This window comes from Phyllobates terribilis, unplaced genomic scaffold (assembly GCF_046119375.1).
Source record: "Phyllobates terribilis strain yellow unplaced genomic scaffold, ASM4611937v1 Scaffold_9__5_contigs__length_417890890, whole genome shotgun sequence".
NCBI lineage: Eukaryota > Metazoa > Chordata > Amphibia > Anura > Dendrobatidae > Phyllobates > Phyllobates terribilis.
In genome coordinates, this window is record NW_027362769.1 from 33,787,536 (window position 1) to 33,804,424 (window position 16,889).

The 16,889-nt window shown below is 42.5% G+C and overlaps 1 protein-coding gene across 6 annotated transcripts in view; it reads right to left on the reverse strand.

The window, feature by feature from the left end:
• ADAM23 (ADAM metallopeptidase domain 23) overlaps window positions 1-16,889 on the reverse strand; it is a 302,022-nt gene that overhangs the window by 171,916 nt on the left and 113,217 nt on the right. For all 6 annotated transcript variants that reach the window (XM_073646384.1, XM_073646380.1, XM_073646379.1 and 3 more), the window contains exon 5: window positions 4,915-4,997. In XM_073646384.1, the coding sequence (XP_073502485.1) occupies window positions 4,915-4,997 (83 nt within the window). The remainder of the gene's footprint in view (window positions 1-4,914; window positions 4,998-16,889) is intronic.

Genomic DNA, 16,889 nt, shown 5'->3' on the forward strand with positions numbered 1-16,889 from the left:
AAATTCATGGGGTCACGCCAATATTAGACATGACCACCATGAATTTCTAGTAAAGTATTTAAAAAAAACACAACACCCAGAAAAAAGTCCTTTAATTGAAATAAACACACAATTCTTTATTGTTCTAAATTAAACCATACTTACCATCACGCCCATTCCAGCTGAAGCCAACGATCTCCTGAAATAAAAGAAAAATAATAAAGCAACATCATCCTTACCTTTCCATGGTTCCCATGACAGCTTCAGCTCTGCTACATCGAGATGACAGGCTGGACCGCAGCAGAACGCTGCCATCCAGCCTGTCATCCCGCAGACACAGAGAAGCGCAGGCTTGCTTGCGCTCCACAGTGTCTCTCTGTGAGGGCATCCAGATGAGCCGAGTTAATGTCCAATGAACTCGGCTCACCTCATGCACGTCACTGACAGCGTGGGAAAATTCTCCTGCACTCAGCGCTTCAGCGTGGGAGAATTCTCACACTGAAGCGCTGAGTGCAGGAGAATTCTCCCACGCTGTCAGTGACGTGCAGGAGGTGAGCTGAGTTCATTGGACATGAGCTCACCTTATGCACGTCACTGACAGCGTGGGAAAATTCTCCTGCACTCAGCGCTTCAGCGGGAGAATTCTCACGCTGAAGCGCTGAGTGCAGGAGAATTCTCCCACGCTGTCAGTGACGTGCAGGAGGTGAGCTGAGTTCATTGGACATGAGCTCACCTTATGCACGTCACTGACAGCGTGGGAGAATTCTCCTGCACTCACCGCTTCAGCTTGAGAATTTTCCCACGCTGTCAGTGACGTGCATGAGGTGAGCCGAGTTCATTGGACATGAACTCGGCTCATCTGGATGTCGTCACAGAGAGACGCTGAGCAGCGCAAGCAAGCCTGCGCTTCTCAGTGTCTGCGGGATGACAGGCTGGATGGCAGCGTTCTGCTGCGGTCCAGCCTGTCATCTCGATGTAGCAGAGCTGAAGCTGTCGTGGGAACCATGGAAAGGTAAGGATGAGGTTGCTTTATTATTTTTCTTTTATTGCAGGAGATCGTTGGCTTCAGCTGGAATGGGCGTGACGGTAAGTATGGTTTAATTTAGAACAATAAAGGATTGTGTCTTTATTTCAATTAAAGGACTTTATTCTGGGTGTTTGTGTTTTTTTTAACTTTGACTATGGGGTTAGTAATGGGGGTGTCTTATAGACGCCTCTCCATTACTAACCTGGGCTTGATGTCAGCTGGCATTATAAGCTGACATCAACCCCAACCCTATTACCCCCTGCCACCGCACCAGGGCAGCGTGGAAGAGCGAGGCTAAGTGCCAGAATTGGCGCATCCTATGAATGCGCCATTTCTGGGGCGGCTGACGGCTGGTGTTTCTAGCCTGGGAGGGGGCCAATATTCATGGCTCCCTTCCTGGGCTATTAATATCAGCCCCCAGCTGTCTGCCTAGCCTTTGCTAGCTATTAAATTAGGGGGGACCCCACGTCATTTTTTGGGGGGGGTCCCCCATTTTAATAGCTAGTAAAGGCTATGTATTCAGCTGGGGGCTGATATTAGTAGCCTGGGAAGCTCCGTGGGTATTACCCCCTTCCCAGGCTTCAAACATCTGCCCCAGCCGTCTGCTTAACCTCCGCTAGAGCCTAAAATTAAGGGGAACCCCACGCCAATTTTTTTAATAATAAATCCTTTATTTTAATATTAAATGACAAGTACAGTAACCAACACTATCACTGTACTTCATATATATGTGACTGACATGTTTCTATCTATCTAATCTATGTGTGAAGCTCTATTCTGTCTGTTATAAATTGTCGGGTACAGATGCTGAATTGCCGGCCGGCTTTTTTAAAGAGACGGTGCATGAAAACACTATTATTTTTTTTGATAAATCCTTTACGCTAAATGACAAGTACAGTAAGCAACACTGTCACTGTACTTCGTATATATGTGGCTGACATGTTTCTATCTATCTAATCTATGTATGATGCTCTATTCTGTCTGTTATAAATTGTCGGGTACCGCTGCTGAATTGCCGGCCGGCTTTTTTAAAGAGACAGTGCATGAAAACACTATTATTTTTTTAAATAAATCCTTTACACTAAATGACAAGTACAGTAATCAACACTGTCACTGCACTTCTTATATATGTGACTGACATGTTTCTATCTATCTAATCTATGTGTGATTCTCTATTCCTTCTATTCTAAATTGTCGGGTACCGCTGCTGAATTGCCGGCCGGCTTTTTTAAAGAGACGGTGCATGAAAACACTATTATTTTTTTTGATAAATCCTTTACACTAAATGACAAGTACAGTAAGCAGCACTTTCACTGTACTTCGTATATATGTGGCTGACATGTTTCTATCTATCTAATCTACGTGTGAAGCTCTATTCTTTCGGTTCTAAATTGTCGGGTACAGGTGTATGCCGCTGCTGAATTGCCGGCTTTTCATGTTTCACTGTTGGCACTGTTCCCATCGATTTGGGCAATCACTGTAATGCCACAACCACCATGGCTGTGGCATTACAGTGAGTGGCAGACAATCCCTGCATGATTGGTGCTCTAAATAGCGCCAGACATGCAGGACACGCTTTTGGTGCACGAACAGTTATCGAACATAACCTCGAACAGCCGAATTTTTTGCAAATCGTTCGGGTTCGTCGAACAACTCGAACACCGCCCAAAACAGCTCGAATTTGAGATTGGCGAACAGTTCTAGTCGAACACCGCTCATCTCTAGTCATAAGGTTGCAATGACTATGAGACCTTTTAACGCGCAGTGAGCTCCAGCCTGGACTGGGTCAGCAGTCGGGCCTTTAGTGTAGAATATATAACATACTGTATGCAACTGTATGAGTTAAGCCACATGTTTAATTCTGAAACTCTGCGGCTTTTCAAAAAAAAAGCATAGGTCAATAGTCACCAGGGACCAAGCCATGGCATTCACCCCACCAGCTACAAGTGACTAACAGGTCACTCCCTGTGTGTGCTTGCAGGGAGAGACCTTTTAATCCAGGGCAGCGGGTGTTGAGAAACCAGGGACCTGCCTCTCCAACTAGTCTCCCAAGCGGCTCAATCCCCGGCGGCTATTAAATCATATTTTCCTCTGAAACGCTGCAGTGTTTCAGAGTTAAACATATGTGGCTTAAATTTTGCAGCCATGGTCTGATACATACTGCCCATTGAATGAGCAGCATGTATCAGCTGTCAGGTTCCCTCTAAATTAAGGGTACCATCATGTTTGGCCAGGTCATTGGTTTGCTCTTTTAATCTTTTTGGTGACCTGCAATTCAAAAGGAATGTCTGATTCTCTTAAATTTAAATTGAAAATTACTTTTGTCAGTTTTATTTCAGTGAACACTGTCGTTTTTTCTTCCTGTAGCAGAAGGGTACCAACAATTTTGACCATGTGTATATTCTTTCTAGTGGCATCTGCCTTGATACTTTACTTTGATGCATAGGCACTGTACAGACATCTAGGCTTATGCATCTCACATATGATCATTTTACTTTTTTATGGGTTTATTTTTTGCTAATTAAGATGAAGTATTAGTATAATTTTCCTTAAAATATTTGTTCACCCCTGACTTTCATTTGATATTTTTTTCATGATTCACTTATCTCTGTTATTTTATATTGGCTCTTAATTATATTGTGGGTGTGTACTTCATTTTCCAAGTTGTAGCACTATTCACTGTTTTTAACATAATATTTATACAGAACCAGTCCAAAAATTGGACACACCCGTTTACGCAATCCTTGTTCTTACAGGAATGTGCACATTGTAGATTCAGACTTAAGTCAGCAAATTTTAATGTGCATTGTGGTAGATCGGCTCACTCAGCTGCACACGGCGGTAGACACAGGAACACTGTTTCTTTAAATCTCTCAGTGGTTTGTTAGAGCACGGCATAAACCACTGTAAAGTCCATCAAAGACAAACATGGCCGCCTTTCTGGCATAATGGGTAAACAAAATAAAATGTATATCACAATTCATACCCCGCAGGATCCGCCTGCTCAGGGTTAGCAAAATACTGGTTCAGTTTCAGCACAAACAGAAGCACCTCTCTGGAGTTAGCCTCTGCAGACATTCTGAACAACTAATGCCTCAGCAACCCATCTATTTAAACCCCAGACCACACCCTGGGGTGGAGATATGGAGAACAACCTCCTACCCGCTCTATGGTTGTTCTAAAAAACCCAGCCCTTAAAATGGCTGCTTAACCCCTCTCAACACTTAGTGTGCTGGAGCTAATTTTCTGGGTTTAAAATCACTAAAGCTAATAGCCTCAGTGAAACATACCACCCTCCAGCACTTTGCCAGGGACTTTGTCACAATATATTTTATACATTTTTGTTATGTATAAATGTTATATTTTACATGCAAATGAGGGTTCCTAGGTGCATCACTGGAATGGCCAAGTGCTCAGGGCACTGTTTCGCCCACTCTATCAGCATGCCACATACTTCCCATTAGCTTGATTGACAGCACTCGTTCGCACTGACACTGCAGATGCCAAGCACACACACAGTGTCAATGCAGGCGCACTCTCATTCCTCTGTCCGGTCTACAGAGGCCGTCCATTGCACAGATTAGAGAGCGGGATGAGAGCAAGCTTGCCCTGAGACTGTGCAAGCATGCTCTCCGTACTCCTTTGTGAGCATGCTCGCTGTACTCCTGTGTGTGCATTCTCAAGTTTTTCACTTGCTCTAATGGTTTTACAATATTTGGAAGGTGGGTTGCATCTTTTCCTGTATTTAAGTTCTTGTTATTTGCAATGTGGTGCCTTCCCATTGTGTAGTATTTCAATAATCACACTGCACTCATCAATGCAGTACAATTCTACCAAAATAGATTTCAGACGTAGGTGCCAAAAAATAAACACACAAATAAGTGCTATAATGTCAGCTTTTTCCTTACTGTAAACCATTGCATGTGGAAATCGCCACTCTGGAGTTTTTGACACCTCTGATGGTACCATGATAGTAGCAGTGCTCTCCTCCCTGTGGAACAAAAGAGGGCATTCACAATCATGTCTTCACTGAGAATGAAAATGACATTTTGTTCTTATAGTCCACAGTGATAACAGAATACATGATTACACAATTTACACAAACAAGTTTTTAAAAAAAAATAGTCAATTTCGGTTGAAAATGATGCATTTCTTTCCCATACACTAAATTAGAACTACTACAGATCATTTATTTTGTATTAATTTCAGCAATCTGGGACCCATATAACCAGTAAGATCCTAAATAGTGTCATTTTAATGGTTTTCGATACTTAAAGCATAACCGTCGCTTTAATTTTTATTTCATAAATCAATAGTACAAATAGAAATAAGCAACTTTGTAAGAGAGATTTGCTTCTTTCTCTACCAAAATTGATCAGTCATTATCAAAATTGTCAATTCTGAGGTAAAATCTGTATTCAGTGAAGACACTGACCCATTAAAAGATAGGAGATGGCAGCTACTATGGATACACTTCTATGTAGATAGGAGGTGCAGGAGGAGGAGGAACTCTGTCTCTAGCTTCTCCCTCCTCCCGTTTACATAGAAGTGCATCCGTAGCAGCTGCCAGTTCTTTACAAAACTAACTTAACATCACAAAGTTGACTGTGCTCAAGAGTAGTGTTGAGCGAATTTGTTCGGCATTTCAAATTCGTGTTCGTGTTCGGGGTTCCGACTTGTTCGCACCAAAAAATCTGCTCCGCCCACAAACATCCCTGATTTGCCACTCTGTCACGCAGATGTCATCTGCGTCAAATCAGAGATGTTCGTGGGCGGAGCCGATTTTTTGGTGCGAATAAGTCGGAACCCCGAACACGAACACGAATTTGAAATGCCGAACAAATTCGCTCAACACTATTCAAGAGTAACGCAAATCTGGGAAAGCAGTTGTGAGAAACAACATGATCACCTAACATCACAAAGAGAAGCAGATCCAGCCATCACATTAGAGGTGAGTTAATTAATTGTTTAACCAAATATAGCAGGGTAATTTTCAAGTTGAACATTTTTTGATGATGTGAGAAATATCCAAATGGCCCTTGGCAGAAAAAAGGTTCCCCACCCCTGACCTAAAGTAAGTCAACTAAGAGTTGCAAAATTTGCCAAAATAAAAATATTTTGTATGCCACTGTGACACACTGTTGGATGGTGATCATAAATGTGGGTGAATGTTTTCATGTGCTGCACAATTTGCTTGGATTTTCCAGACTAAAGCAAATCTTGGCCGCATGACCATTTCTACTTATGCTGAATCATCTGCTTTTTCATGTAGCTAATCACATGGCTGTCCTAATAAAGCAGAGTTAAAAAGCAGCCAGCAGTTAAGAAAATACGTTCTAGATTTCCTAGTAAATGATGACTAACATACAATTCTAGAGTCACAACAACTGGACATTCATTTTATGTTATTAAATGCAGCACAGAGGCAGGTTAAAGGGAATCGGCCAGCAGGTTTTTACTATGTAGTCAGAGCAGCATGATGTAGGGGCGGAGACCCTGATTCCAAAGATGTTTCACATACTAGGCTGTGTGTTGTTGTTTTAAAAAAATCAGGAAATTATCACTAGAGGACTAGTGGTCTCATGCCCTCTAGTCAATTGTTCTGTGTAACTCTGTCCCCCCCACCACAGAAAGCTGCAAATCAGTGACGCTACATCTATAAGGCGAAAACAGTGATTTTATCAAAACTGTACCAAGCAGCCCAGGAAGTGATGCATTGCAGGAATGAGGGTCTATGACCATATATCACGCTGTTCTCAGATTACATAGCAGACATCAAGAAGACATTTACCTCATTATGTAAATCAAGTGTGAATATCATTATTACTGTCCTCAGGCTTTAATTAAATGCTATATAGCACTACCCTTCAATCTGGCAGATGGGATCTTATGAATGCCATCAATTTGACCATTTTTCCTGTAGGCAAAGTTGTACAAAGGTGAATTAAACTGGAACGAATATATATCTCTAGATGCTGTACACAATAGCACAGAGAAAATTAGCATTTTATTTTATTTTACACTGTGGATGATATTAGAGGAATGGAAAATGTATGTGAATTAATTACAGAAATTAAAAAAGAAACTGAACTTAAACCATAAAAGCAATGGAAATCTATAGAATATTATGGACTAGCTTAGTATGGAAATGTAAATTGGGAGAACTGCCCATGCCCAATTGTCTAACAAAAAGTCTTGAAGAGAAACTGAACCATCTGCAGTGTACAGTAAAGGGGTTCCCTGAGATAAACAATATATTTATTTAACTTAATCCGTAATTTCTAACAACCAGGAGGGTTTTTGGATGTTTGCAAATAAAGGACTCCTTCCCTATTGTGTTGACTCAATAAGCTTCTATGTGCAATGTGATAGAGAAAAATTGTAAAATCCATAAACACATCTCCAGAGAGGGAACATATCACCCTCACATTGAACATATGGGATTAATTATAACTAGGGAAGTGAGAAAGAGTTGACACTTCAACTTCCATTGAGATAGGACCTCCTGCCATGAGCAGGTAATTACAATAGGGGATCTGCTGAGAGCCAGCCAGCAACTCCCTTTTACTGTATGTGATTGTATATACCGTATTATTTTGCTCTCGTTTTGCAACATCTTTGTATATATTTTTTTATAAACACTGCCTACTTTTCCGGAGTAAATATATAAAATGTAATAGCTCCGTTCCTCTAGCTCTGTAAACTGCTCCCCTGAAGCCATACGCTAGCTACCTGTTGGGTGTCCAATCAGTCTGTATAAACGATTGGTGGTGGCAGCTAGTTTTCCGTGGGTTACTGGGAAGCTTGGCGGTTACCGTACCGGAGTATATAGTCATGGCCGAAAGTGTTGGCACCCTTGGAATTGTTCCAGAAAATGAAGTATTTTCCCCTGAAAATTATTGCAATTACACGTTTTGTTATACAGATGTTTACTTCCCTTGTGTGTATTCAAACAACACAAAAAGCAGGGAGAACAGGCAAATTGGGCATAATTTCACACAAAATCCCAAAAATGGGCAGGACAAAATTGTTGATACCCTTAACTTAATATTTGGTTGCACACCCTTTGGAATAAATAACTGCAAACAATCGCTTTCTATAACCATGTACAAGCTTCTTATATCTCTCAACTGGAATTCTGGACCATTCTTCTATTGCAAACTGCTCCAGGTCGCTCATATTTGAGGGATGCCTTCTCCCAACAGCAATTTTAAGATCTCTCCACGGGTTTTCAATGGGATTTAGATCCAGACTTATTGCTGGCCACTTCAGAACTCTCCAGCACTTTGTTTCCATCCATTTCTGCGTGCTTCTTGAAGTATGTTTGGGGCCATTGTCCTGCTGGGAGACCCATGACATAGGACGCAAACCCAGCTTTCAGACACTAGGCACTACATTGCGCCCCAAGATCCTTTGGTAATCTTCAGATTTCATGCTGCCTTGCACACCATCAAAACAACCCCAAAACATCTTTGAACTTCCACCATATTTGACTGTAGATACGATGTTCTTTTATTTGCAGGTCTCATTTCGTTTTCTGTAAACAGTAGAATAATGTCCTTTACCAAAAAGCTCCATATTGGTCTCATCTGTCCACAAGATGCTATCCCAAAAGGATTTTGGCTTACTCATGTACATTTTGGCAAACTGCAGTCTAGCTTTTTTATGTCTGGTTCAGCAGTGGGTTACTCCTGGGTCTCCTGCCATAGTGTTTAATTTGATTCAAATGTCGATGGATAGTTCTCGCTAACACTGATGCACCCTGAGCCTGCAGAACAGCATGGATTTCTTTAGAACCTGACTGGGACTGCTTATCCACGATCCGGACTATCCTGCATTGAAACCTTTCATTAATTTTTCTCTGCCATCTAAGTCCAGGGAGATTAGCTACAGTGCCATGGGTTGTAAACTTCTTGATTATGTTGCACACCATGGACAAAGGAACATCAAGATCTCTGGAGATGGACTTGTAACCTTGAGATTGTTGATATTGTTCAGCAATTTTGGTTCTCAAGTCCTCAGACAGTTCTCTTCTCTTTCTGTTTTCTATGCTTAGTGTGGCACACACAGACACAGAATGCAAAGATTGAGTTAACTTCTCTTTTTATCTGGTTTTAGATGTGATTTTCATATGTTCCACATCTGTTACTTGCCACAGGTAAGTTTGAACAAACATCGCATGCTTGAAACAACGTTATTTACCCATAATTTTGGAAAGGTGCCAACAATTTTGTCGGGCCCCTATTTGGGATTTTGTGTGAAATCATGTCCAATTTGCCTTTTTTTCTCATTTTTTTTGTGTTGTTCCAATACACAGAAAGTAAATAATCATGTGTATAACAAAACATGTGTAATTGCAATAATTTTCTGGGAGAACTACTTCATTTTCTGGAATAATTTCAAGGGTGCCAACACTTTTGGACATGATTGGAATCGGATGTGTTTATACTATACATTCACTGTGAGTTCCCTAATATCTGGCCTAGTAGTGAAAGCAGCAGCGGCCTCATCCATCAATTGTCAGCCAATTGTGTAATTGTCTTGACGATTGGAGGCAGCAGAGTGCTGGTCCGTGAACATCGGGCCACGGCAGTGAGATGTCTGCGGCTGTTACCTGACATGCAATGTATCAATGTGCTGTAGATTACACAGACCATGAGGGAGACAGCGTCCACATGCAGACCACCACCATAACACGCATCACACATTAAGTTGGCTCATTCAGTCTTCTGTCGAAAAGAGTTTTTCCAGGTCTTTATGTAACATTATACCGTGGAACATTACATCTTCGGAGATGTCCAATATCACCAGTGTACTACTGAAATGTGACAATGTAGTGTAGCAGCTCTATTCCTGTACTTGATTTTTTATAGATGATCTCTGTTAATCTATTTCAATTGACTTAACCCTGCTGTTCTGTTCGGTCAAAAATGACCGAATTTGAAATTTGATATTTTTTAAAATATTCATTATGCGGTTCTGTAACCTGTGATTTATTGACTTTTCCTCATTTGAGGGGTTCTTACTATGGGTATTTTTTGTTTGTTTGTTTACTTTTTGCTCCACGTTTTTTTTTTTATTGTACTGATCGGTCAAAAATGACCGATAGCCTTTTATACTAATCTCCAGCCATTTTTTGAGTAAAATAAAGGAATTATAATCTCATTTTGGACTATATATTGCATCTACTACTATTTATCAATTTATCTAAGTCCTTTTGGTCCGTGCAGACTTACACATACATACATTTTGAAATTACGATACAGCAGATGGATTCACTTCCAGTATAGTTAGGTGCAAATTTTTTTCGCTGTATCTTATTTACCCTGCTGTTCATATAGAAATACACTGCTCAAAAAAATAAAGGGAACACTTAAACAACACAATGTAAGTCTAAGTCAATCACACGTCTGTGAAACCTACCTGTCCAGTTATGAAGCAACACTGATTGTGAATTAATTTCTCCTGCTGTTGTGCAAATGGAACAGACAACTGGTAGAAATGATAGGCAATTAGCAAGATACCCCCTATAAAGGAGTGGTTCTGCAGGTGGTAAACCACAGACCATTTCTCTGTTTTCTCATCCTTTTTGGCTGTTGTTTTGGTCACTTTTTCAATTTTTCATTGCTCTCACTCCTAGAGGTACAGTAGCATGAGGCGGTGTCTACAGTACAACCCACAGAAGTTGCTCAGGTAGTGCAGTTCATCCAGGATGACACATCAGTGTGAGCTGTGGCAAGAAGGGTAGCTGTGTCTGTCAGCCTAGTGTCCAGGAGCAGATACCAGGAGATGTGGAGGGAGCCATGGGAGGGCAACAGCCCAGCAGCAGGACCGTTACCTCCTCCTTTGTGCAAGCAGGAACACTGCCAGAGCCGTGCAAAATGACCTCCAGCAGGCCGCAAATGTGCATGTGTCTGCACAAACGGTTAGAAACCGACTCCATGAGGGTGGTACGAGGGCCCGACGACCACAGATGGGGGGTGTGCTCACAGTGCAACACCGTGCAGGACGCTTGCATTTGCCACAGAACACCAGGATTGGCAAAGTCGCCACTGGCGCCCTGTACTTTTCACAGATTAAAGCAGGTTCACACTGAGCACATGTGACAGACGTCACAGAGTCTGGAGACTCCGTGGAGAGCGATCTGCTGCCTGCAACATCCTTCAGCATGACCGGTTCGGCAGTGGGTCAGTAATGGTGTGGGGTGGCATTTCTTTGGAGGGCCGCACAGCCCTCCATGTGCTCGCCAGAGGTAGCCTGACTGCCATTAGGTACCGAGATGAGATCCTCAGACCCCTTGTGAGACCATATGCTGGTGCGGTTGGCCCTGGGTTCCTCCTAATGCAGGACAATGCCAGACTTCATGTGGCTGGAGTGTGTCAGCAGTTCCTGCAAGATGAAGGCATTGAAGCTATGGACTGGTCCGCCCGTTCCCCAGACCTGAATCCGATTGAGCACATCTGGGACATCATGTCTCGCTCCATCCACCAACGTCACGTTGCACCGCAGACTGTCCAGGAGTTGGCAGATGCTTTATTCTAGGTCTGGAAGGAGATCCCACAGGAGACCATCCGCAACCTCATCAGGAGCATGCCCAGACATTGTAGGGAGGTCATACAGGCACGTGGAGGCCACACACAATACTGAGCCTCATTTTGACTTGTTTTAAGGACATTACATCAAAGTTGGATCAGCCTGTAGTGTGTTTTTCCACTTTAATTTTGGGGGTGACTCCAAATCCAGGCCTCCATTGGTTAATAAATTTGATTTCCATTGATGATTTTTGTGTGATTTTGTTGTCAGTACATTCAACTTTGTACAGAACAAAGTATTCAATGAGAATATTTCATTCATTCAGATCTAGGATGTGTTATTTGAGTGTTCCCTTTATTTTTTTGAGCAGTGTAGTTCAATTCAGTTGTCAACATTTCACATTCTAAAAGAAAAGATTTTCTTATTTTCCTTGAAAAATGACCATGCTGGGTACTGTTAGAAAAAATAAGACAGAACTGCCGCAAGGTATCCTCAGTAAGAGAGACGTTAATAGTTTTATGTTTTATTTTACTAAGGATACAACAGTAGTTTCTTACGCTCCCAAAAAACACAAACAGGTCATTCTGATGAGCACAATGCACCATGATAGTGCAATCAGTAATCGAGACGACAGAAAGCCGGACATGATTTTACATTACAATGCCAAAAAAGGAGCAGTTTATACTCTAGATCAACTCATAGGCACTTACACCTGTAAACGCAAAACAAATCGGTGGCCAATGTTTGTTTTTTACAACATTCTTGATGTGTCGGCATACAATGCATTTGTGTTATGGCATGAAATACACCCAAGTTGGAACAAAAATAAACTATATAAAAGAAGAATTTTTATAGAGGAGCTGGGAAAATCACTGGTTAGACCATATCGACGAAAGAAAAGTAACACCCAGAGAAGATGGAGCGGCAGCCATTGTCCACAGGATCCAACAGCATGCTAAAGAAAGTGAACCAACGGCTTCCACCGGCACTGCTACGATACCCACGGCCTCCACCAGCAATGCAACCAGCCTAAAACGGAAACGATGCGCCTTCTGTCCAACATCAAGTAATCACAAAACAAATGTGATATGTTGCAGTTGTGCAAAGTACTTATGCAAAAGACATGTAAATTATACTTGTGACGAATGCAAACAGTAAATTTAGCCCCGTGAACCTTATTTACCATTTTATATAGAAAAAACTGAACTTTGTTTGTTTTATTTTTATTTTATTTTTTTAAAAATATATATTTACACAGTTTGATGTTATTAGTTATAGTTTACAGTTATATAAAGAATATTTTTTTATGTGCAAATGTGTGTTATAGCAGAAGATGAGGTCCCTCAAGTTTAAAGGCCCCATCTATGCTATATAAGTCTGACAGTTGCTTTAGGTCAAAACAACAGCTAAATGTTCCTTCCTTGTATCAATAGAGACTAACGTGTCCTTGCAAGTCATCAGAATGTATCTGATTAAATGTGTCTGAATAAATGTATCTAATTAAATGTTTCAACACAAGCATAGGCATCACGAGAACAGAAACCAGTCTTTGTGTGCTAAATTGTATAATCGGACCATATATGGTAAATCCGTTTCCTGCCTTCAGGGTGTATATAAACCCTATGCTTTGTAATAAAGTTAGAGCTTGTTTGACACATACATCCTGTCCTGTGTCTCATTCTCTCCGATATCGTAATCCAAGGATAGAAGACCCAGAAAGCAGTGACGTCAGCTGGCGCCCGAACAGGGACCTGAGTTAATCTACCCAGGGGTGCTTGACCGGTCCAAGACGTGGGACGAGTGAAGCTCTCTGTTGGTGATATATACAGCGCTGAGGTAAGAATAACTGTTATATTCTACCTAAAGTATATCACTACCTAGAAGAGACTCCCTCACCCCCGAGCGGTCGGCTCCCAGGTAATTCACAGATTGTTGTCTGGCTCAGGTCCCTTTGAACCAGTAGAATCCCCTCAGATAAATTGTCAGTCCTGCCTTCTATCCTTTGGAAAAACTTAAGAATGACAGCATGGATCCGATGATTGTGTTGTGGGTGTGTCTCGGGATCAGTGTTTTTGGTCTGTTTTTCTGGCTGGCGTATAAGTCCTGGAAGGCTAGTAGTGGTGTGGTTCAGAAACCTTTGTGGCCCATTGTCTAAGTGACTGAGGAGTCTACTCTAAGTGAGGAGAACCGAAAGAATGGGGAACCAAAATGCCAAAGAAGGCATTACTGCCAAAGACTTAGTAGTACGCAGAGAAGGGAAACAGGCACTGATTGGAATTGAAAAAATATTGTGTAAGGTGGGAATGAATGAAAATGGAGAGATGAACGGAGAGAAATGGAAATCCTTCTTTAACTCCTATCATGGATGGCTGAAAGATAAGGGTCTGTTGAAGACAGTGGATGTATGGATGAATGCATGCGCTCATTTTGAAGTAAAGATTGAAGAACTAGGAGATGGATGTTACAGACTAACAAAGACCGGAATGACAGATTTTTCTTCCTATCTGCCCCCGACGTCACCCCCACCCCAGTACCAGAATTCCCAGGAACCCAATTGCTGGGTTTGCCCCAGATGTGGACAGCAGAACCCCTTGACAGTAGACATCTGTGTGGCATGTGGAGGACCGAGACCCCACCCAGCTAGTCTATTCCCAATGAGAACGGTAGTTGTGCCAGGAGCACCGGGAGCAGTAGCAGCAGCAGCAGCAGTAGGGGACGCAGTTGTTCCAGGTCAAGAAACCCGTACAATGTTAATGTATAGACCATGGAGTCCCTCAGAACAATTGGCGTTGATTTCCCAGTTGCCAGATCCGTCCCAGTCCCCGATGGGTTTTGCCAGAATGATAAGAACCATACAGGATACGTACAATGCAAGTAGGTTGGATTTACAAGGGGTAATTAAGGGAAAATTGGCAGATGAAGCCCGCTATGATAGGTTGATAGATGAGACAAAAAAAACAGTATGCCAATAGGACCGGACCCGTAGCAGCAGCCGGAGTCCTATTCGCAGCAGCGTTGGTAAAGGCATGTAAAGACAGACAGGCAGAGAGGCAGGTTACACTAGAAGACAGGGTTCAAGGTAAGGAAGAAGACCCCAAAGATTACTTTTGGGCATTAAGGAGAACTTGGCCAGAAATGGGATTTATTCCCGAAAATAAGACTAGTGAGAGGGTACTAGCAAGTGCTTTCATGAACGGACTAAAGAAGGAGATTGCAGAGAAGGTAAAAGCAAGTAGACCAGACTGGAGATCAGTGAAAGCAGAGGATTTGGCTAGAATAGCCCAGGGGGCACAGCATGACATAGTGCAGGCAAAGAGAGCTGCCAGAGTACACATAGTAGAGACTACCCCTAGAAACAACAGAGACAAAGGACGGACTGCAGGAGGAGGACAGAGACTATGTTACGGATGTAAAAAGCCAGGACATTTTAGAAAGGACTGTAGGACCAACCCGTATCCAAATGCTCAGAGTACGGGTCCTCCAGCCGACCAAACAACACCCCCATAGGATAAGGGTAGCTTGCACATGAACCGCCTCATCTCCTTACCCCCAACTCCCAGTTGTATAGTGCAGGTGAACCTACCAGGGGGACATGAAATCGATTTCCAAGTAGATACGGGGGCCGACAATTCAGTAATTACGCGAGGTGATTGGCCATACACTGACACTGATTTTTCACATCATGTTATTGCCACCCCCTTCAATTCCCCATCTGTCCTGCTCCCTGTCCCCAAGAGAATTCCCCTGCAAATTCAAGGAGCTACTGTACATAGCCAGCTCATGGTATCGCCCCGAGGCCAATGTAATCTTTTGGGAAATGATGTGTTGTCCCAATTACAAGCACATATTGAATATCATCCCGATGGCACTGTCACCATGACCCCAGGTTTAAAACCAAGTACTCTTTGCAAAATAATGTCACTAGATATTGCAGGAATAGAAGAGAAAAATGAGTTTCCCCTGATATTAGAGCAGGCTGTACTCTACGACTTTTGGGCCTCAGATAACACAGATGTTGGTAGGTTAAGAGCTCAACCAGTAATGGTGAAATTAAAACCAGGAGCAATCTTACCTCAACAGAGGCAGTATCCCCTTAGCTCGGCTCAGGAGAATGCCATAGCCCAGCAAGTCCAAAAATTACTACACAGGGGAGTCCTAGTCAAAACCCAGTCCCCTTGCAACACTCCCCTGTTCCCAGTAAAGAAAAAGAGCGTGCCAGGACAACCAGCCGCATATAGAATGGTCCATGACCTTCGGTTGGTTAACAAAGCCACAGAACTTCTAACACCAGTTGTGCCCAACCCTCATACTCTTCTGTCACAGATACCTTCTAACTCTCTTTGCTTTTCAGTGGTCGATTTGGCAAATGCATTTTTCAGTGTACCATTACATCCTGACTGCCAGTACCTGTTTGCTTTCACGTTCCAGGGCAGTCAATATACATGGACAGTGTTGCCACAGGGTGCCCAGAACTCCCCCACCATGTACACTGCAAGTCTGCAGGAAATACTGGAAGGATGGTCTGAACCACATATCGTTGTTTTGCAATATGTCGATGACCTACTCATTTGTGCCCCTTCTAGGAAACAATGTCATAGTGCACCTATATCGCTTATGTTGTTTCTCTATCGAGCTGGCTGCAAGGCATGGAAAGATAAGCTTCAGTTTTGTAAATCTTCAGTCACCTTTTTGGGACATTGCATTACACCAGGAGCCCGTCATTTAACAAATGCACGCAAACAATCAGTACAGGCATTCACCGTCCCTAACAATGTTGCAGCCCTCAGAACTTTTCTTGGACTTGTTTCCTATTGCAGACAGTGGATTCATGCCGTCTCTGTTTTGATGCAGCCCCTTTATGACTGTCTTACCCCTACACCTTTTGTACTAACATCAGAGGCAATAGACTGTTTTTATTCTCTTAAAAACCGTATTTTGGCCGCTCCAGCTTTGGGTACCCCTAATTATGAGCTCCCATTTACTCTGTACCTTCACGAACAAGCTGGACATGCAGCAGGAGTTTTAACTCAAACACACGGTGATAATCAGAGACCTGTTGCCTACTTTAGTGGCAGATTAGATGCGGTAGCTAGAGGTGCACCATCCTGCGTACGTGCTCTGCATGCTGTTGGACTATTACTCCATAAATCCGCAGACATTGTTCTTGACCACCCGCTCACCGTTCTAACACCTCATGATGTCTACACTATATTGAACCAAGTGCAACCCGCTCACCTCTCAGCAGCACGTCATCTCAGGTTAAAATGTGCACTGTTAATGCCTCCCAATGTTTCTTTACAGAGGTGTACTACTTTGAACCCAGCAACTTTGTTACCTCTCTCGGATCTAA